Genomic DNA, 23,610 nt, shown 5'->3' on the forward strand with positions numbered 1-23,610 from the left:
CAGACACACAACACACACACAGCACACACAGACACACAACACACACACAGCACACACAGACACACAACACAGACACAGCACACACAGACACAACACACACAGACACAACACACACACAGACATACGACACACAACACACACAGACACACAACACACACACAGACACACACACAGACATACAACACACACACAGACATACAACACACACACACAACACACAACACACAGACACACAACACACACAGACACACAACACACACAGACACACAACACACACAGACACACAACACACACACAACACACACACAGACACACACACAGACACAACAGACACACAACACACAGACACACAACACACAGACACACAACACACAGACACACACAGACACACACAGACACACACAGACACACACAGACACACAACATACACAGACGCACAACACAGACACACAACACACACAGACACAGACACAGACACACAACACACAGACACACAACAGACACACACAGACACACACAGACACACACAGACACACACAGACACACACAGACACACACAGACACACAACACACACACAGACATACAACACACACACAACACACAACACACAGACAACACACAACACACAGACATACAACACACACAGACACACAACACACACAGACACACAACACACACAGACACACAACACACACAGACACACAACACACACAGACACAGACACACAGACACACAACACACACAGACACAGACACACACAGACACAGACACACAGACACACAACAGACACACAACACACAGACACACAACAGACACACACAGACACACACAGACACACACAGACACACAGACACACAGACACACACACAGACACAACAGACACACAACACACAGACACACAACAGACACACACAGACACACAACATACACAGACGCACAACACAGACACACAACACACACAGACACAGACACAGACACACAACACACACAGACACAACACACACAGCCACACAACACACAGACACAGACACAGACACACAACACACACAGACACAACACACACAGACACACAACACACACACAGACACACAACACACACACAGACACACAACACACACACACACAGACACACAGACACACACACAGCACACACAGACACAACACACACACAGACATACAACACACAACACACACAGACACACAACACACAACACACACAGACACAACACACACAGCCACACAACACACACAGCCACACAACACACACAGCCACACAACACACAGACACAGACACAGACACACAACACACACAGACACAGAACACACACACAGACACACAGACGCACAACACACACACAGACACACAACACACACACAGCACACACAGACACACACACAGCACACACAGACACAACACACAACACACACAGACACACAACACACACAGACACAGAACACACACACAGACACACAGACGCACAACACACACACAGACACACAACACACACACAGCACACACAGACACACACACAGCACACACAGACACAACACACAACACACACAGACACACAACACACACACAGACACACACACAGACATACAACACACACACAGACATACAACACACACACAGACATACAACACACACACAGACATACAACACACACACAGACATACAACACACACACAACACACAATACACACACAACACACAATACACACACAGACACACAACACACACAGACACACAACACACACAGACACACAACACACACACAACCACACACAGACACACAACCACACACAGACACACAACAGACACACAACACACAGACACACAACAGACACAGACGCACAACACAGACACACAACACACAACACACACAGACACAGACACACAACAGACACACACAGACACACAACAGACACACACAGACACACACAGACACACACAGACACACACAGACACACAACACACACACACAACACACACACACAACACACACACAGACACACAGACACACACACAGCACACACAGACACAACACACACACAGACATACAACACACAACACACACAGACACACAACACACACAGACACACAACACACACAGACACACAACACACACAGACACAACACACACAGACACAACACACACAGCCACACAACACACACAGCCACACAACACACAGACACAGACACAGACACACAACACACACAGACACAGAACACACACACAGACACACAGACGCACAACACACACACAGACACACAACACACACACAGCACACACAGACACACACACAGCACACACAGACACAACACACAACACACACAGACACACAACACACACAGACACACAACACACACAGACACAGAACACACACACAGACACACAGACGCACAACACACACACAGACACACAACACACACACAGCACACACAGACACACACACAGCACACACAGACACAACACACAACACACACAGACACACAACACACACACAGACACACACACAGACATACAACACACACACAGACATACAACACACACACAGACATACAACACACACACAGACATACAACACACACACAACACACAATACACACACAACACACAACACACAGACATACAACACACACAGACACACAACACACACAGACACACAACACACACAGACACACAACACACACACAACCACACACAGACACACAACCACACACAGACACAACAGACACACAGACACAACAGACACACAGACACACAGACACACACACAGAAACACAACACACACACAGAAACACAACACACACACACAACACACACACAGACACACAGACACACACACAGCACACACAGACACAACACACACACAGACATACAACACACAACACACACAGACACACAGCACACACACAGACACACAGCACACACACAGACACACACCACACACACAGACACACAACAGACACACACAGACACACACAGACACACACAGACACACAACATACACAGACGCACAACACAGACACACAACACACAACACACACAGACACAGACACACAACAGACACACACAGACACACAACAGACACACAACAGACACACACAGACACACACAGACACACACAGACACACACAGACACACAACACACACACAGACATACAACACACACACAGACATACAACACACACACAACACACAGACAACACACAACACACAGACATAAAACACACACAGACACACAACACACACAGACACACAACACACACAGACACACAGACACACACACAGACACAACAGACACACAACACACAGACACACAACACACAGACACACAACAGACACACACAGACACACACAGACACACACAGACACAACAGACACACACACAGACACAACAGACACACAACACACAGACACACAACAGACACACACAGACACACACAGACACACACAGACACACACAGACACACAACATACACAGACGCACAACACAGACACACAACACACACAGACACAGACACACAACACACAGCACACAACACACACAGACACAGACACAGACACAACACACACAGCCACACAACACACAGACACAGACACAGACACACAACACACACAGACACAACAAACACACACACACAGACACACAACACACAACACACACACAAACACACAACACACACACAGACACACAACACACACACAGAAACACAACACACACACAGAAACACAACACACACACAGAAACACAACACACACACAGAAACACAACACACACACACAACACACACACAGACACACAGACACACACACAGCACACACAGACACAACACACACACAGACATACAACACACAACACACACAGACACACAGCACACACACAGACACACAGCACACACACAGACACACACCACACACACAGACACACAACACACACACACAGACAAAACACACACACAGACACACAACACACACACACAGACAAAACACACACACAGACACACAACACACACACACAGACAAAACACACACACAGACACACAACACACACACAGACAAAACACACACACAGACAAAACACACACACAGACATACAACACACACACAGACATACAACACACACACACAGACATACAACACACACACACAGACATACAACACACACACACACACAGACATACAACACACACAGACACACACAGGCACAACAGACACACACATGAACAGACACACAACACACAGACACACACACAGACACACAACACTCAGACACACACACAGACACACAACACTCAGACACACACACAGAGACACACAACACACACAGACACACACACAGAGACACACAACACACACAGACACACAACACACACAGACACACAACACACACAGACACACAACACACAGACACAGACACACACAGGCATAGATACACAACACACACACAACGGACACACACAAAACACACACACACAACAGACACACACAGACACACAACACACACACAGACACACAACACACACACAACAGACACACAACACATACCACACAACAGACACACAACACACAACAGACACACACACACAACACACACAGATGCACAACACACAAACACACACACAACAGACACACAACACACAACAGACACACAACACACACCACACAACAGACACACAACACACACCACACAACAGACACACAACACACACAGACACACAACAGACAGACACACACACACACACAGGCACATACTCTCATATACACATAATCTTAGAACACACACAGACACACACACTCTCATATATACATAATCCTTCAACACACACACTCATATACACATCATCTTCTAACACACACACACACCTACACTCACATATATACATAATCCTCCAAGACACACAGACACACACATGCACACGTGCACACAGACACACAGACACACATACTCACACACACAGACACGCACCCAACAAGCACACTACCCCCCACTCTCCTTAACCCTTCCCACCTTCTCCCAAGCCCAGAAACACTAATGAGAGCCAGTCTCAATCCAATTTCCAAGGAGCACGGGCCAAGGGCACAAACTGGATCTGAATGATGGGATGGCTGGTATGGGATTTGGAAAAATGTCACAGTGGTGCAGCAGAGGGAGCTCTGTTGGGTTCATTATAATTAGCAGTTTAGTCAGGAGCATTTAAAAATGCACCGAGCAAGCAGCAACACACTCTCAGTAAGCTGCATAAAGCTCACACCTTTAAGGCTCAAAGCTAGGTTTGCAGATCACACGCCCCCAGCACAGGCCCTCACTCACTGGAAAATCACCCACATGCATGGGGGGAGCATGCATAATTTCCAAAAGGTGCTCCCAGTTGGTGGGACTCCATACTGGGAAGATTCAAAATGGAAAATGACATGTGGCCCTGGATTAACTTTCGATTGACTGTGTTTCAGTGACTTGTGTAAAAGTATGAATCTGTCTCTCATCTATCAGGAGTTTATCTTCTGCAGAGGAAATGATTATTTTAAGAGTGAAATCAGACCCAATGAAATTAATTAATCCAGCACAGACTGGGACCTGGGCCCTTCCTGAACTATGTACACCGGTAGCACACTGGCTGAGATCAGCACAGTATAATTTTCAAAGCTTTTTTCATGTTATCTTTTCAGGTTATTTGAGAAAATGTGAGTTTGCATTTAGGTTCTCCCCCAATGTTTGTCTAATTGAAGATGCACTGACTATCAGTGCAAAAGGACACGCTGAGAATTGACTGTCCCAATGTCCGAGTAGAAGAACTTAACAACTTTGAAAATGCCACAGGTTGTAAACAGTAAAGGAAACGAAGCAGACAGAGAAATAACTGCAACGACTAGACACTAACATCGAACACAAAGAAATGCTTTTACACAACTTCAAATTAATCTCATGAAAGCCACCTCCAAACAAACGGAGAAAACAACAGGGAGCGGGTCAAACTTAAAACCCACAGATGAACAGGAAATAACGCACAAGACGAGAGCAACTCGAAAATAGATTCGACATGGTCAGCGCTTCTCAGAATGTTACCTTCGAGTCCCTCAAACTTTCCAAACCTACTGTCCTACACGTCCATCTTCCAACCCACACTGGTAGTCAGATTCACCACACTCTCCCCTACTCTAACTCATATTACACACTCTTTTCTCATTACTCTGTATCTAACTCCGTGCTGTGCCTGTCCTGGGAGTGTTTGATGGGGACAGTGTAGAGGGAGCTTTACTCTGTATCTAACCCCCGTGCTGTCCCTGTCCTGGGAGTGTTTGATGGGGACAGTGTAGAGGGAGCTTTACTCTGTATCTAACCCCCGTGCTGTCCCTGTCCTGGGAGTGTTTGATGGGGACAGTGTAGAGGGAGCTTTACTCTGTATCTAACCCCTGTGCTGTCCCTGTCCTGGGAGTGTTTGATGGGGACAGTGCAGAGGGAGCTTTACTCTGTATCTAACCCCCGTGCTGTCCCTGTCCTGGGAGTGTTTGATGGGGACAGTGTAGAGGGAGCTTTACTCTGTATCTAACCCCCCTGCTGTCCCTGTCCTGGGAGTGTTTGATGGGGACAGTGTAGAGGGAGCTTTACTCTGTATCTAACCCCTGTGCTGTACCTGTCCTGGGAGTGTTTGATGGGGACAGTGTAGAGGGAGCTTTACTCTGTATCTAACCCCTGTGCTGTCCCTGTCCTGGGAGTGTTTGATGGGGACAGTGTAGAGGGAGCTTTACTCTGTATCTAACCCCGTGCTGTCCCTGTCCTGGGAGTGTTTGATGGGGACAGTGTAGAGGGAGCTTTACTCTGTATCTAACCCCGTGCTGTCCCTGTCCTGGGAGTGTTTGATGGGGACAGTGTAGAGGGAGCTTTACTCTGTATCTAACCCCTGTGCTGTCCCTGTCCTGAGAGTGTTTGATGGGGACAGTGTAGAGGGAGCTTTACTCTGTATCTAACCCCCGTGCTGTCCCTGTCCTGGGAGTGTTTGATGGGGTTAGAGGCTGTCTGAAATGGAAATTTTTCCTTGCTGCAATCTCTCTCTCATTGAACAGAAACATTTCTCCCCCTCAGCTGTAAGGTGTTGGATTCTTTAGTTTGGAATCTGAAGCTGAACTCCTCCTTTTCCCAATGAACCCAAACGGGTGACCCGCATGGGGGAATGAGACAATGTACTTACAGGATATAAACCATCTCCTCGTGTAGCTCCTGCAGAGTGTCCAGCAGTCCTGGCAATCCCTGCTGGTAATAATGCTGGTGATGAACCTCTGCTGCTCTGACAGACAGTACGTACTGATTGTGCAGCAGGTGCATCTTCATGGTGGCTTTCACATATTTATCTCTCATTCTGTCCCGATCTTTGTCTGGATTTAAAAAGAAGCACACACAATCAGAGAAATATTTGTATGTAATTGTTGAGCTCGTTAAGATGAGGGATATTAACGTGGGGGAGTCTTGCTCAATCAGTGTTTCCAATCGGCCACAGGTTGGGGAGCAGGCACGTGAAATCCACCCCACCCACACACCCTGAATGTCAGTGTCAAGACCAGCCCAGAAAGAACATAGCATGACGACACCAACATGATAATTTATCATTTCCCACACCACTTCATCAATGCAACAGTGTGTGAGGATCATCAACATAGAGGCAATTTTAAATGGGGTTGAGTCAGTTGAACCTCAACTTTCAAAAGGACCCTCGCAAACCTCAGACAAGAGGAGATCGGCATCTTCAATTCGGGTTTGCCATCCTGCAGGACCAGCAAGCAATTTTTCATAAATATGTCCCTTGAAGGACAAAGATAACTTGCATTTATATAGCGCCTTTAACACAGTGAAACGTACCCAGATGTTTCACAGCGGCATTATCAAAAGAAATCTGACACCAAGCCACAAAAGGAGATATCAGGTCAGCTGACCAAAAGCTTGGTTAAAGAGGTAGGTTTTAAGGAGCAATGTCCCGCGGGTGTGAATGATTTAACGTTGGGAGTTTCCGGTGCTGTGTCCTGTGATGTTTACCTGCCTGGCGTATCGTGCTTTTTCCTCTAACTCTGCCTCTTAGCTGTCGCACTCACCTCTACTGGCCTCCTGAAACTTCCGCTTTGCTGAGTTCATCTCCTTGGCTTGCTGCCGGTACTGCGATTTAAGTTTCTCAATTTCACTCTGCGTGTTCTGTAAATCACAGCAGTTTGGTTTAAGCACAAGAATACACAAAGCCAAGTGTTGTCTTGAGGATTCCCAAACTCAGCCATTCCAGACAAACTAACTTTACTGAGAGACACTGGTGAAAGGCGAAGATCCTCAGTGAGAACACCACCCAAGTTGAAAAGACATGGAAGATGAAATGCATTGAAGCTGTAGTTACAGAATGAGACTTAAAGGGATGTGGAATGTAGGGGATGGAGGACTGAGAGAGGTGAGGAGTTCACATCAAAGGAAAGTTAAGAGTAGGAGAAAGAGTACTGGGCCTTCATTTTGACACAGCAGGGACGTGGGAAGCAAAGAACAATAAATGAGGCTGCATCCATTAGCTGGAAAGGAACAGAGTAAGATTGGAGGAGGAGAGTGTACAGGGGCTGTGGGAGGGGATTAAATGGGTGGGTAGAGTCAGTGATAGGGGAGAGTGTACATGGGCTGTGGGAGGGGATTAAATGGGTGTGTAGGGTCAGTGATAGGGGAGAGTGTACATGGGCTGTGGGAGGGGATTAAATGGGTGTGTAGAGTCAGTGATAGGGGAGAGTGTACATGGGCTGTGGGAGGGGATTAAATGGGTGTGTAGGGTCAGTGATAGGGGAGAGTGTACATGGGCTGTGGGTGATTAAATGGGTGGGTAGAGTCAGTGATAGGGGAGAGTGTACATGGGCTGTGGGAGGGGATTAAATGGGTGTGTAGAGTCAGTGATAGGGGAGAGTGTACATGGGCTGTGGGAGGGGATTAAATGGGTGTGTAGGGTCAGTGATAGGGGAGAGTGTACATGGGCTGTGGGTGATTAAATGGGTGGGTAGAGTCAGTGATAGGGGAGAGTGTACATGGGCTGTGGGAGGGGATTAAATGGGTGTGTAGGGTCAGTGATAGGGGAGAGTGTACATGGGCTGTGGGTGATTAAATGGGTGGGTAGAGTCAGTGATAGGGGAGAGTGTAGATGGGGTGTGGGTGATTAAATGGGTGGGTAGAGTCAGTGATAGGGGAGAGTGTAGATGGGCGGGTAGAGTCTGTGCAGCCTGAACAAGCCACAAGGTTCCTCCTGCAGGGTCTGTTGGCCATAGTGGATCTTTGCCTGAATTCGGTAGCTATGAAATCCTCTGGCGGCCAAGCCCAGTGAGATTACAGAGGTCGGCAACAACAAAGTCCTTTTGTTTGCCGCCGTAACTATAGCCACTACACATTGTCACTTTCTTCAGGCACAGTGTGTAGCACAAGGTGGGTCTGTCTGCTCAATCACCCGCCCAGATTCAAAGTTTCCTGGTGCACTTAATAAAGCTGTTAACAGTCGACGAGCAGCAAAACTCTTTTCTCAATGAAGAGAGTAGCAGCACTGAGAGAGTTGGGAAGGCTAAGGGAGGGAGTTAGGTCAGAATCAAGGCAAAGAACCATGGATCATGGGGCAAGTGGAGCTGCTCATCCAGCACATGCATTTACCTGCACAGACATCGGGAGAGACAGCTGTTGAGTTTGAACAAGGTAGGGCTGGTGAGTGGGGGTTACCAAGCCACCAGGATTGCCCTGGAGTCTCCAGGAATTACAGAATAATCTCCAGCACACTGCTGTGAGCAAACCCAGGGGAAAAGATCATAGCTCCAAGAAAGAAAATTATGTTTTTTAAATGTTTTAGATTTAGATATACAGCACTGAAACAGGCCCTTCGGCCCACCGAGTCTGTGCCAACCATTAACCACCCATTTATACTAATCCTAAACTAATCCCATATTCCTACCACATCCTCACCTGTCCCTATATTCCCCTGCCAGCTACCTATACTAGGGGCAATTTCTAATGGCCAATTTACCTATCAACCTGCAAGTCTTTTTGGCATGTGGGAGGAAACCGGAGCACCCGGAGGAAACCCACGCAGACACAGGGAGAACTTGCAAACTCCACACAGGCAGTACCCGGAATCGAACCCGGGTCGCTGGAGCTGTGAGGCTGCGGTGCTAACCACTGCGCCACTGTGCCGCCTTGATTACGTACCAATGACAGTGGGAAGGCGGAGCACAGTGAGTGAGGATGGGCGTGTCGGGCAGCCAATGGCGTGAATAAAGGAAGGAGGGGTGCAATGGGATTGGACATGTTGGACAGCCAATGGCATGTATTTGGGGGGAGCGGGGGGAGGAGTTGTGATAAAACCTCTAGGAATACATCCAGGCAGAGTTGGTGACTCTCCTGTTACCCTGGTGAAGTGACAGGGGTTTTTCTTTGGCCCCCAGGTCAATATCAGTGAGTCAGAAAGTCAAAGCTCCAAACCTGAGCACATGACCCAATCATAGCACTGAGAGACAGCAGCTCTGGTCTGTCCTTGAGATGAGATGTTAAATCAACGGGCAATCTGCCTGTCCCTGTAGCTTGGCGGGATTGTTAAAGATTCCCACTATTTAATCCCCCTTTGCAATTGTCGGGCTCACCTCCTAATTTTGGAACATGCTCTCCTTGTGCAGGCAGGGTTTCCGCTTCACTCTACGTCTGTCGATGAAGGGGACAAACCTCACTCTTTCCCCTGACTCCCCCTACCCAACTCCTTCCAACCAACATGCCCCCGTCCCCCCCGCCAACAGGAATTTCCCAGCTTGGGTACCTACCCTGGTAACGAAAGACAAAGTGTAAACACCAACGCGGCCAAGGAACCAGGCAACAAAAGTGCAGAAAATAGTTGGAACTCTGACTGACATTGAAAACATTAATGTTTCACTATTTCTCCACAAGTTGAGATGTGACCTAGGCCAGGCATTGTCCAGTCCTGAACAAAAGCAGATCACCCTACGGTGGCTGACTGGGTAAAGGTCCAGAGCTGTACGGGCTTTGTGGGAAGTCAAGCCTCCAAGTTGTGTGTCGTATTTGTTGGTCTTTAAGATAATTAAAGGAGTTAATGGGGTTGATAGAGAGTAACTTGTTCCTCTGATGGGATAGTCCAGAACAAGGAGGCATTAACTTTAAAATTAGAGCCAGGCCACTCAGGGGTGATGTCAGGAAACATGGCACAAAGGGTAGAGCAAATCTAGAAATCTCTCCCCCAAAAGTTGTTGAGACTGAGTGTTAATTATAAATTTCAAAGCTGAGATCGGTAGATTTTTGTTAGCTAATGGTGTTGTTATGTAACTGTCGTGCAGCCCCTACCTGCCAAGAATGAGACACACTAATTTTGCCACATGGACATTAAATTTCAAATTGTTGCTGGGAAGAAGAGAAGGCCTGTTACAAGGGGTCGCCAGGCCCCTGGCTGGAAAGAAATGTTTGCATATTAGCAGACAGTGTTGGAACAAAGGAGCTTTCCCCTGCTTCAATACAATCCACAAACAGACCTGCTCAAACCAGTCGGTCATGTGACCACCCAGCTGGCTAACTTGGGGAGTTTTAAATTGTCGAGACAGTGTTTGAAGTGGCAGAAAGCTGTTTGCTCCTGGATTGAAAAGACCTCTCCTGGCTGGTCTCACCACAGCCTCTCCTGTCTGCTCCCATCTCTTTCTCTCGGAACTCCAGAAACCAACTGAAGACACATGAACCACCAGAGAGAAAAGTCTCCGACAGTGAACAAGATTTAAGAAGAATACTGGGCCCCAATAAAAAGCAAGATCCACCTACAAAGACGGACTCTACAGTGAGCTTGAAGACTGTAACAAAAACTTTTCAGATATTGCCTCAAACCTTTCCACTTTATTTTTCTTCTGCTCTTTTCTGTCTCTATTTGCATGTGTGTATCGTGTATGCATGCTATCGTGGGGCACGGTGTGTATCCACAGGCTTTAACCGAATTAGAGTTTAAGTTTAATTAAAATTTCACCTTTCTCCTTTAAACCAAAGAAAGCCTGTTTGTGCTGGTTTCTTTACCAACTAATTGGAAAACGGCGAACAAGGATTCACCAAGGAGGAGCTAAAACCACCGTTTAAAAAAATAAAACCCTGTTACAGTAAGACCAGGTGAAGGCTGAAAGGCAACCCTAGACCCCTTTCTCGCCTGGTTGTAACATAACCAAGAGGGCATATGGGGGATTATATACAACCAAGACAAACCCAAGCAAAACCAAACACCCGAATCAAGGGGTCAAACGCTTTCAGGAAAAGGATGGTTGAAGAGAAAATTTGTGAGGAAAAAAGACAAGGAAACTACTCCGAATGTTTAAAGACATGTGAAAGAAAAGGGAAGGTTTTCTGGATGGATTTTTCGAACATATTGAAGGTGCATCCCCTGCCTCCTTACCTTTATCACCTCCTGGTTGATCTGCTGCCACTGCTCACTGTAACTCTTCTTCAGCAGCTGTTTATCACGGATTAGCAGTGTCAGTTTATTAATAGGCCCCGAGTTCAGATCCTCCGAATGTTTCCGCATCACCCGACTCAAAACCTCCGTCTGATTTACAATCATTGACCAGGACTGAAAGAACACACAAGCCATTTTTAACATGAGTGACACTCACACCACATTCTCTCTCTCTCTGCAGAACAAGCAGTGAGAATATTTAACAGAGGCAGCATCATTGAAAATCACCACAAGAAAGAAACAGAACGAAGTAAAGCAAAGCTTACGAATAGTTTGATGGGGACAGTGTAGAGGGAGCTTTACTCTGTATCTAACCCTGTACTGTACCTGTCCTGGGAGTGTTTGATGGGGACAGTGTAGAGGGAGCTTTACTCTGTATCTAACCCTGTACTGTACCTGTCCTGGGAGTGTTTGACGGGGACAGTGTAGAGGGAGCTTTACTCTGTATCTAACCCTGTACTGTACCTGTCCTGGGAGTGTTTGACGGGGACAGTGTAGAGGGAGCTTTACTCTGTATCTAACCCCGTTTTATTTTTGTAGAGGGAGCTTTACTCTGTATCTAACCCTGTGCTGTACCTGTCCTGGGAGTGTTTGATGGGGACAGTGTAGAGGGAGCTTTACTCTGTATCTAACCCTGTACTGTACCTGTCCTGGGAGTGTTTGATGGGGACAGTGTAGAGGGAGCTTTACTCTGTATCTAACCCTGTACTGTACCTGTCCTGGGAGTGTTTGACGGGGACAGTGTAGAGGGAGCTTTACTCTGTATCTAACCCTGTACTGTACCTGTCCTGGGAGTGTTTGACGGGGACAGTGTAGAGGGAGCTTTACTCTGTATCTAACCCCGTTTTATTTTTGTAGAGGGAGCTTTACTCTGTATCTAACCCTGTGCTGTACCTGTCCTGGGAGTGTTTGATGGGGACAGTGTAGAGGGAGCTTTACTCTGTATCTAACCCTGTACTGTACCTGTCCTGGGAGTGTTTGATGGGGACAGTGTAGAGGGAGCTTTACTCTGTATCTAACCCTGTACTGTACCTGTCCTGGGAGTGTTTGATGGGGACAGTGTAGAGGGAGCTTTACTCTGTATCTAACCCTGTACTGTACCTGTCCTGGGAGTGTTTGACGGGGACAGTGTAGAGGGAGCTTTACTCTGTATCTAACCCTGTACTGTACCTGTCCTGGGAGTGTTTGACGGGGACAGTGTAGAGGGAGCTTTACTCTGTATCTAACCCCGTTTTATTTTTGTAGAGGGAGCTTTACTCTGTATCTAACCCTGTGCTGTACCTGTCCTGGGAGTGTTTGATGGGGACAGTGTAGAGGGAGCTTTACTCTGTATCTAACCCTGTACTGTACCTGTCCTGGGAGTGTTTGATGGGGACAGTGTAGAGGGAACTTTACTCTGTATCTAATCCTGTTTTTTTTTTTTTTGATGGGGACAGTGTAGAGGGAGCTTTACTCTGTATCTACCCTATGCTGTACGTGTCCTGGGAGTATTTGATGAGGACAGTGTAGAGGGAGCTTTACTCTGTATCTAACCCCCGTGCTGTACCTGTCCTGGGAGAGTTTGACGGGGACAGTGTAGAGGGAACTTTACTCTGTATCTAACCCCGTTTTATTTTTGTAGAGGGAGCTTTACTCTGTATCTAACCCTGTGCTGTACCTGTCCTGGGAGTGTTTGATGGGGACAGTGTAGAGGGAACTTTACTCTGTATCTAATCCCGTGCTGTACCTGTCCTGGGAGTGTTTGACGGGGACAGTGTAGAGGGAGCTTTACTCTGTATCTAATCCCATACTGGTTTATTGTGAAATGCCGAGACAGTGCAGGAAATCAGGTGAAAGTGACCTGCGTATTTTCACCACCTTAAATGACCAGATCATCTGTTTTAGTGACGTTGATAGAGAGATAATTATCGGCCAGGACACGGGAGAGAACTCCCCTTCCCTTGATCACATCATTCTACGGGATCTCTGACGTCCAACTGAGAGGGAGGACGAGACCTCAGTTTAATGTTTCACCATGAAGACAGCACGTCAGACAGTGCAGCACTCCCTCAGTACTGCACTGGAGTGTCAGCCTGGATTTTAATGCTCAAAAACAGGGGAGTGGGAATCAAACCCTCAACCTTCTGACTCAGAGGTTAGAGTGCTACCCACTGTTTGTGGTCTTCTTGACTCAGTCCAACAATGGGCAGTGCACAGAGCCAGAGCGCAGTTACAGCAGCAAATGAGAGAAAGTCTTTGAAACCCTGGGCCAGGGGGTTCCTACCTTGTTGATCTGACTGATGTAATCGAGCCCTCCAGCCGGCTGACTGCTCTCCTGTTTCTCCACGTAAGAGAACATTTGGTGAAGTAACCCGGAGTATTCCTTGTCGCTCCTGACTCGATTGGTCAACCACTTCTTCATCATTTCCATCAGCCGCAGCTCTGAATCTTGTAAACGCAACAGCATGTTGTGGCCCTGGGGGCACCAGAGGTCAGTGCTGAAACCCATTGCCCGAGGAGCTGGACCTGACACAGAGGAGGAAGCAAAACACAGCTTAGGGAGACAGGAATGATCGAAGAGCAGCTGACACCACAACACAAGGCCTCCACTCTCAGGAGCTCAGCTGAACACGAGCCCAGCCAACCTGCTGATCAGCTTCTACCTCCAGAGTGTCAGCTGTCACTCAGCAGCCAGCACTCTCACTCTGAGTCAGAAGTTTGTGGGTTTAATTCCACACTCCGGGTTTACAGCACAAAACAATCCAGGCTGACACTCCGGGCTGCGTTTTACAAGCTTGCCGCCGATCTCGGTCGCGAGCTTCAAAGATGGTGGGGCGCGCACGTGCGGGATTTACTCCGCGGAGCTGCCGCAATATTAAACGCTGCGGCTCAAATACATGGCCAAGGCAGACCCCACCCCCTCCCCCCAACTACCCCACTCCCCACGGTGATGCGCAGGGGGTGGGTGGTCCGACCCTGGCGGGGGCATCCAGCACCACTGCGCAGGCGCCATCTTTAAAGGGCCTCAAGCCCCATCATTACAATCTTAAAGTTTTAAAGGGATAGTTCAATAAAATTATTGAAAAACATTACATACATGTTTCTAGCCCCTCTCCCACCCCTTTCCCCCAATAACCACACAATCATTCCTTGCCCTCTTCCCCCACCTCCAAAATACTTACCTTATGTACCTGACCATCCCCCCGCCCCAAAGTTCACAAACTTTTAACTTTACCCCTTCCCACCATCGCCTCCGCCAATCACATTAGTCTGACCCCGCTCCTCCATTCCCCCACTGAAATACTCACCTGCTCCCCCCTCCCCACCAGTGTCCCGCATCGAGAAGGCGCAGGAGTGCTGGCCACCAACTACAATATCAGGGCGGGACAGACGGCGGAACGGGAAAGTATTTAATTCATGCATTTTAATAAATTTAAATATTTAGATTGGCCTCCCATCGTTGATGATTGCACAATGTTCAGCACCATTCACGGTTCCTCAGATACTGAAGCAGTCCGTGTAGAAATGCAGCAAGACCTGGACAATATCCAGGCTTGGGCTGTTAAATGGCAAGTAACATTCGCATCACACAAGTGTCAAGCAATTACTATCTCAAACAAGAGAGAATCTAACCATCTTCCCTTGACATTCAATGGCATTACCATCGCTGAATCCCCCACTATCAACATCCTGGGGGTCATCATTGACCAGAAACTGAACTGGAGTAGCCATATAAATACCATGGCTACAAGAGCAGGTCAGAGGCTAGGAATCCGGAGGCAGGTAACTCACCTCCTGACTCCCCAAAGCCTGTCCACCATCTACAAGGCACAAGTCAGGAGTGTGATGGAATACTCTCCACTTGCCTGGATGGGTGCAGCTCCAACAACACTCAAGAAGCTCGACATCATCCAGGACAAAGCAACCCGCTTGATTGGCACCCCATCTACAAACATTCACTCCCTCCACCACCGATGCACAGTGTGTACCACCTACAAGATGCACTGCAGCAACTCACCAAGCCTCCTTAGACAGCACCTTACAAACCCATGACCTCTACCAACTAGAAGGACAAGGACAGCAAATACATGGGAACGCCACCACCTGCAAGTTCCCCTCCAAGACACACGCCATCCTGACTTGGAACTATATCGCCGTTCCTTCACTGTCACTGGGTCAAAATCCTGGAACTCCCTTCCTAACAGCACTGTGGGTGTACCTACCCCACATGGACTGCAGCGGTTCAAGAAGGCAGCTCACCACCACCTTCTCAAGGGCAATTAGGGATGGGCAATAAATGCTGGCCTGGCCAGCGACGCACACATCCCATAAAAGAATTTTAAAAACTAGAAACAGATTATCACATCATTATCACATTGCTGTTCGTGGGAGCTTGCTGTGCAGAAATTGACATCTGCGTTACCTACATTACAACAGTAGCTGCACCAAAAAAAAAATGTCTTTGGTTGTAAAAGGCCATGGGACATCCTGAACTCAAGAAAGGTGTCGGATACACATGACAATTCTTTCAGGGGTTTCTATTCTCAAAGGGCAGAGAGATTGATGTCCCGGAGGAGAAAGATTGGATAGTTGGGCAAAGTGATGAGACAGAATGGTGAGATTCAGGAACCTTAAACTTTGAAGCCAGAAGGATGAAAAGCTAATCTTAATTCAACTCTTTTTCTCAGAGGTTGTGAATGTTCACAATGTACAGCTCAGGGAGGCAGGGAGGACTGAGAATATCAGCAACTTGAAGAGAGAATAGGCAGTGCACCTGGAGACAGAGGAGTATGGAGGGATGATCAGATAGAGGGCACTGGTCTCTCCAAACACTGTACATTCAAATCAACCAAAATTAAGAGTGGGCAGCTCTACTAACACTTGCAGTGTTGGTAACGATTTATAGATTCCCAGATTCATTGGGAAGGGGGGAGAGTGATAATTTTCTCTCTCTCTCTCTCTCATTCCCCCATCTGTTTTGGAAATCTCACACAGTAATGTAAAACCAGGCAGGAATGTATAATAAAGTCACTGACCTCAGCTGAGCAAACAGACATACGAATTAGGAGCAGGAGTAGGCCATTCGGCCCTTCCAGCCTGCTCCGCCATTCTATAAGTTCATGGCTGAACTGATTCCTCCACATTCCCGCCTACCCCCGATAACCTTTCACCCCCTTGCTTATCAAGAATCTATCTACCTCTGCCTTTAAAATCTTCAAAGACTCTGCTTCCACTGCCTTTTGAGGAAGAGAATTCCAAAGACTCACGACCCTCAGAAAATATTTCTCCTTATCTCTGTCTTAAACGGGCGACCCCTTATTTTTAAACAGTGACCCCTAGTTCTAGATTCTCCCACAAGGGGAAACATCCTTTCCACATCCACCCTGTCAAGACCCCTCAGGATCTTATATGTTTCAATCAAGTCACCTCTTACTCTTCTAAATTCCAGCGGATACAAGCCTAGCCTGTCCAATCTTTCCTCGTAAGACAGCCCGCCCATTTTCCTACATCTGAAAGTTCCGACATTGTCCTTGGTTTTTTTCTACCTTCATATGTCAGTAATTGCCCTGCTGAAACGTGTGTGGATGCCACACCAGGATCGGACGTGGCGCGATGCCCTCCAGGTGGGAATAGTCAGATTAGAATCCCCAGCTGCACTCCTATGTGAAGAATGGCCATGTCTGTGAGGTACTGAGGGCGAAGTGCTCGGGAACCCGGTTCCTCAAACTGCCTTCAGGACAACAGAGGAGAAAGTGGAAATTAAACCAGCTGGCTGCGGGAAGTTTCTAACTAGCTCCCTAGCGCTGAAAGCCAGTTACACCCTTCACGTTTGCAGAACTAACAAAAATCTAAATTTAAGGAACCTCAAGAGGAAGTGATGAGAATATAATTTTAATGACGTGTCAACTTACACCAGGGAATGAAAAATACTTGAATTTCTAAAGCACCTTTCACAACCTCTGCATGTCCCAAAGTGCTTTACAATCAACAAAGCGCTTTCAAAGTGTAGTCACTGTTATAATTTAGGAAATGCAGCAGCCAATTTGCACACAGCAAGATCCCACAAACAGCAATGTGATAATGATCAGATAATCTGTTTTAATGATGTTGTTTGAGGGAAAAATATTGGGCCTTGGACACCAGGGATAACTCCCCTGCTCTTCTTCAAAATATTGGCCAAGGGATCTTTACATCCACCTGAGGGGGCAGACAGGACTCTGTTCAATGTCTTATCCGAAAGCTGACACTTCCTCCGTGCAGCATTCCCTCAGTACTGACCCTCCGACAGTGCAGCGTCCCTCAGTACTGACCCTCCGACAGTGCAGCACTCCCTCAGTACTGACCCTCCGACAGTGCGGCACTCCCTCAGTACTGACCCTCCGACAGTGCAGCACTCCCTCAGTACTGACCCTCCGACAGTGCAGCACTCCCTCAGTACTGACCCTCCGACAGTGCAGCACTCCCTCAGTACTGACCCTCCGACAGTGCGGCACTCCCTCAGTACTGACCCTCCGACAGTGCAGCGCTCCCTCAGTACTGACCCTCCGACAGTGCAGCAGTCCCTCAGTACTGACCCTCGGACAGTGCAGCACTCCCTCCGTACTGACCCTCCGACAGTGCAGCACTCCCTCCGTACTGCGCTTGTGTGTCAGGCTGGATTTTTGTGCTCAAGTTTCCAGAGTGGGACTTGAACTCCTAACCTCCTGACTCAGAGGTGTGAGTGACTACTGACTCAGCCACGGCTGATCACAAGAGATACAAGGTGCCATGTTTCCAAAACGAGGGTCTCTAATTTAGTGATAAAGTGAATCTAAATGTAAGCATGTGAAAGACTGGTTTTAGTTAAGCTTTACAATGGCATTGTCCTGTTCGAATTAAAGCCACACAACAATAAGATTTAACTACAGATCATGATTTATCTCAGGAAAACCCAAATGCCAAATGGGACATATTAATTTCATCAGCTCAAATTTTACCTTAGACTGTTCATGGAAAAAAATCCTACAAGTTAACTTTTTAAAAAACTAGCAGCCAAGATGGCCACTGCAATTTACATTTGAAATACTAGGAGACTGGACTGGAGACAAAAAGTCTAACAGAAACCCAGCCAGGACAATGGCTTGCCCTAAGTGATTGAATTATCTAGAATGGCTTTATTAGCACGGCTGTCGAGGCCATCCCCACCCATTAACTTTGAAAGAGCCAACCCCCCTCCAAGTGTGGCTGGACACCCTGGGGTGTGTAGCAATTTGCATTTCATTCGAAGATTCCAAAAAAAAAATTCATTGGAAACAAAGAATTTTAGAATTAGAATTAGAATATACAGCGCAGTACAGGCCCTTCGGCCCTCGATGTTGCGCCGATCATCTGACCTACACTATTCCATTTACTTCCATATGTCTATCCAATGACCACTTAAATGCCCTTAAAGTTGGCGAGTCTACTACTGTTGCAGGCAGGGCGTTCCACGCCCCTACTACTCTCTGCGTAAAGAAACTACCTCTGACATCTGTCCTATATCTTTCACCCCTCAACTTAAAGCTATGTCCCCTCGTGTTTGCCATCCTCATCCGAGGAAAAAGACTCTCACTATCCACCCTATCTAACCCTCTGATTATCTTGTATGTCTCTATTAAGTCACCTCTCCTCCTCCTTCTCTCTAACGAAAACAACCCCAAGTCCCTCAGCCTTTCCTCGTAAGACCTTCCTTCCATACCAGGCAACATCCTAGTAAATCTCCTCTGCACCCTTTCCAAAGCTTCGACATCCTTCCTATAATGCGGTGACCAGAACTGCACGCAATACTCCAGGTGCGGCCTCACCAGAGTTTTGTACAGCTGCATCATGACCCCGTGGCTCTGAAACTCGATCCCCCTACTAATAAAGGCTAACACACCATATGCCTTCTTAACAGCCCTATTAACCTGGGTAGCAACTTTCAGGGATTTATGTACCTGGATACCAAGATCTCTCTGCTCATCTACACTACCAAGAATCTTCCCATTAGCCCAGTACTCTGCATTGCTGTTACTCCTTCCAAAGTGAATCACCTCACACTTCTCCGCATTAAACTCCATTTGCCATCTCTCAGCCCAGCTCTGCAGCCTATCTATGTCCCTCTGTACCCTACAACACCCTTCGACACTATCCACAACTCCACCGACCTTCGTGTCATCCGCAAATTTACTAACCCACCCTTCTACACCCTCATCCAGGTCGTTTATAAAAATGACAAACAGCAGTGGCCCCAAAACAGAACCTTGCGGTACACCACTAGTAACTAAACTCCAGGATGAAGATTTGCCATCAACCACCACCCTCTGTCTTCTTTCAGCTAGCCAATTTCTGATCCAAAGCTCTAAATCACCTTCAACCCCATACTTGCGTATTTTCTGCAATAGCCTACCGTGGGGAACCTTATCAAACGCCTTACTGAAATCCATATACACCACATCCACGGCTTTACCCTCATCCACCTGTTTGGTCACCTTCTCGAAAAACTCAATAAGGTTTGTGAGGCACGACCTACCTTTCACAAAACCGTGCTGACTATCGCAAATGAACTTATTCTTTTCAAGATGATTATAAATCCTGTCTCTTATAACCTTTTCCAACATTTTACCCACAACCGAAGTAAGGCTCACAGGTCTATAATTACCAGGGCTGTCTCTACTCCCCTTCTTGAACAAGGGGACAACATTTGCTATCCTCCAGTCCTCCGGCACTACTCCTGTCGACAATGACGACTTGAAGATCAACAACAACGGCTCTGCAATCTCCTCCCTGGCTTCCCAGAGAATCCTAGGATAAATCCCATCTGGCCCAGGGGACTTATCTATTTTCACTCTTTCCAAAATTGCTAACACCTCCTCCTTGTGAATCTCAATCCCATCTAGCCTAGTAGCCTGAATCTCAGTATTCTCCTCGGCAACATTTTCTTTCTCTACTGTAAATACTGACGAAAAATATTCATTTAACGCTTCCCCTATCTCCTCTGATTCCGCACACAACTTCCCACTACTATCCTTGATTGGCCCTGTTCTAACTCTTATCATTCGTTTATTCCTGATATACCTATAGAAAGCCTTAGGGTTTTCTTTGATCCTATCCGCCAATGACTTCTCGTGTCCTCTCCTTGCTCTTCTTAGCCCTCCCTTTAGATCCTTCCTGGCTAGCTTGTAACTCTCAAGCGCCCTAACTGAGCCTTCACGTCTCATCCTAACATAAGCCGCCCTCTTCCTCTTGACAAGCGCTTCAACTTCTTGAGTAAACCATGGCTCCCTTGCTCGACAACTTCCTCCCTGCCTGACAGGTACATACTTATCAAGGACACGCATTAGCTGCTCCTTGAATAAGCTCCACATTTCGTTTGTGCCCATCCCCTGCAGTTTCCTTCCCCATCCTACACATCCTAAATCTTGCCTAATCGCGTCATAATTTCCTTTCCCCCAGCTATAATTCTTGCCCTGCGGTATATACCTGTCCCTGCCCATCGCTAAGGTAAACCTAACCGAATTGTGATCACTATCGCCAAAGTGCTCACCTACATCTAAATCGAACACCTGGCCGGGTTCATTACCCAGTACCAAATCCAATGTGGCATCGCCCCTGGTTGGCCTGTCCACATACTGTGTCAGAAAACCCTCCTGCACACACTGGACAAGAACAGACCCATCTAAAGTACTCGAACTATAGTATTTCCAGTCAATATTTGGAAAGTTAAAGTCCCCCATAACCACTACCCTGTTACTCTCGCTCCTGTCGAGGGGATTGATAGAACCATGTGACTGCCAGCTCATCTCTGAAGAAGCTAAAGTTTTGTGACAGACAGTAACTGAGGATACAGCAGCGAAGATGGCAGCTGCTCCCCCTGTGTGTCTCTTTCTCCCCAGAAATTATCGAGAAAGGAACTGGCTGTGACTAGGGGACCCTCCAAGCCTACAGACTTCTACAGCCAGCAACCAGGGGAAGAGAATCAACAACCAATTCTGCCTTCAGGAACTCTGAGCAAAGCAAGCCAACCAAAGTGCACTTTGACCAGCGAGGACTTCAGTAATGCAGCTTCAGCCGAGGACTACTGGATTTACAGACTGTATTTAAGTTCCATTTATTCTGGACTTTAACCCAACCACCAAATCTATTTTCTCTGTAATCTATTTGTATGTGTGTGAGACTCTCATGTGAATGTATAGTGTATTTTTAGTATTTTAGATCCGATTAGAGTGTAAAGTGTAATAAACTCACCTCTTTCTTGTTTAAACTTAAGAAAGCCTGTCTGATAGTTTTTTTTTGCAATCGCATTAGAGGAAAAAGGAAGCACACTCACTGAGGTGGTCAGCATAACCACTGTTTTTTTAAAAAGGACTAAACCCTGTTACGGTCAAACAAGAGGAAGGGTGAGAGTGGAGCCTGAGACCCCCTCCTCACCTGGTCATAACGGAAATTTGGGGGCTGTTAGTCCATGATCGTAACCCAAAGACAAACGAGAAAATGGAAGTGGGAAACCAAATTGAACTCGATCAAAAAAAACTTTCAGTATAGCTTTTCTTGTGGTTTTCACTGCTGGAATACTAACAGATCCACATACAAGGCCAGTATCTTCCTAAGCCAGGATGTAGTAACTTGGGATAAGTTAAAGGCCCTACGTATTGAAGAGTTGAGGAATGTAGCTGGGCAGTTTGGGATCACTTTCCGTGCAAAAGCTAAGAAATCCGAAATCCTAAGACTTGTGGCCAACCATTTTTCACTCGAACTTGAAGATTCAGAAACAAGGTTAGAGTCAGAAACAGACAGGGTAATGTTAGCTAAAATACAATTATTTATTTATTTAGAGATACAGCACTGAAACAGGCCCACCGAGTCTGTGCCGACCAACAACCACCCATTTATACTAACCCGACAGTAACCCCATATTCCCCATCACCCCTCTACACTAGGGGCAATTTACAACAGCCAATTTACCTATCACCTGCAAGTCTTTGGATGTGGGAGGAAACCGGAGCACCCGGCGAAAACCCACGCAGACACAGGGAGAACTTGCAAACTCCGCATACTCCAGTACCCAGAATCGAACCCGGGTCCCTGGAGCTGTGAGGCTGCAGTGCTAACCACTGCGCCACTGTGCCGGCCATACATTAGAACAGAG

General features: G+C 47.1%; 1 protein-coding gene across 1 annotated transcript in view; it reads right to left on the bottom strand.

The window, feature by feature from the left end:
• The window catches only part of fes (FES proto-oncogene, tyrosine kinase), a 70,682-nt gene that overhangs the window by 23,770 nt on the left and 23,302 nt on the right, over positions 1 to 23,610 (bottom strand). Inside the window, exons 2-5 of the mRNA XM_068015603.1 lie at positions 14,749 to 14,990; positions 12,426 to 12,599; positions 8,092 to 8,188; positions 7,197 to 7,380 (exon numbers count right to left, since the gene is read on the bottom strand). Of these exons, the coding sequence (XP_067871704.1) occupies positions 7,197 to 7,380; positions 8,092 to 8,188; positions 12,426 to 12,599; positions 14,749 to 14,973 (680 nt within the window). The 5' untranslated portion in view covers positions 14,974 to 14,990. The remainder of the gene's footprint in view (positions 1 to 7,196; positions 7,381 to 8,091; positions 8,189 to 12,425; positions 12,600 to 14,748; positions 14,991 to 23,610) is intronic.

Source organism: Heterodontus francisci, chromosome 35, assembly GCF_036365525.1.
Source record: "Heterodontus francisci isolate sHetFra1 chromosome 35, sHetFra1.hap1, whole genome shotgun sequence".
Lineage (NCBI taxonomy): Eukaryota > Metazoa > Chordata > Chondrichthyes > Heterodontiformes > Heterodontidae > Heterodontus > Heterodontus francisci.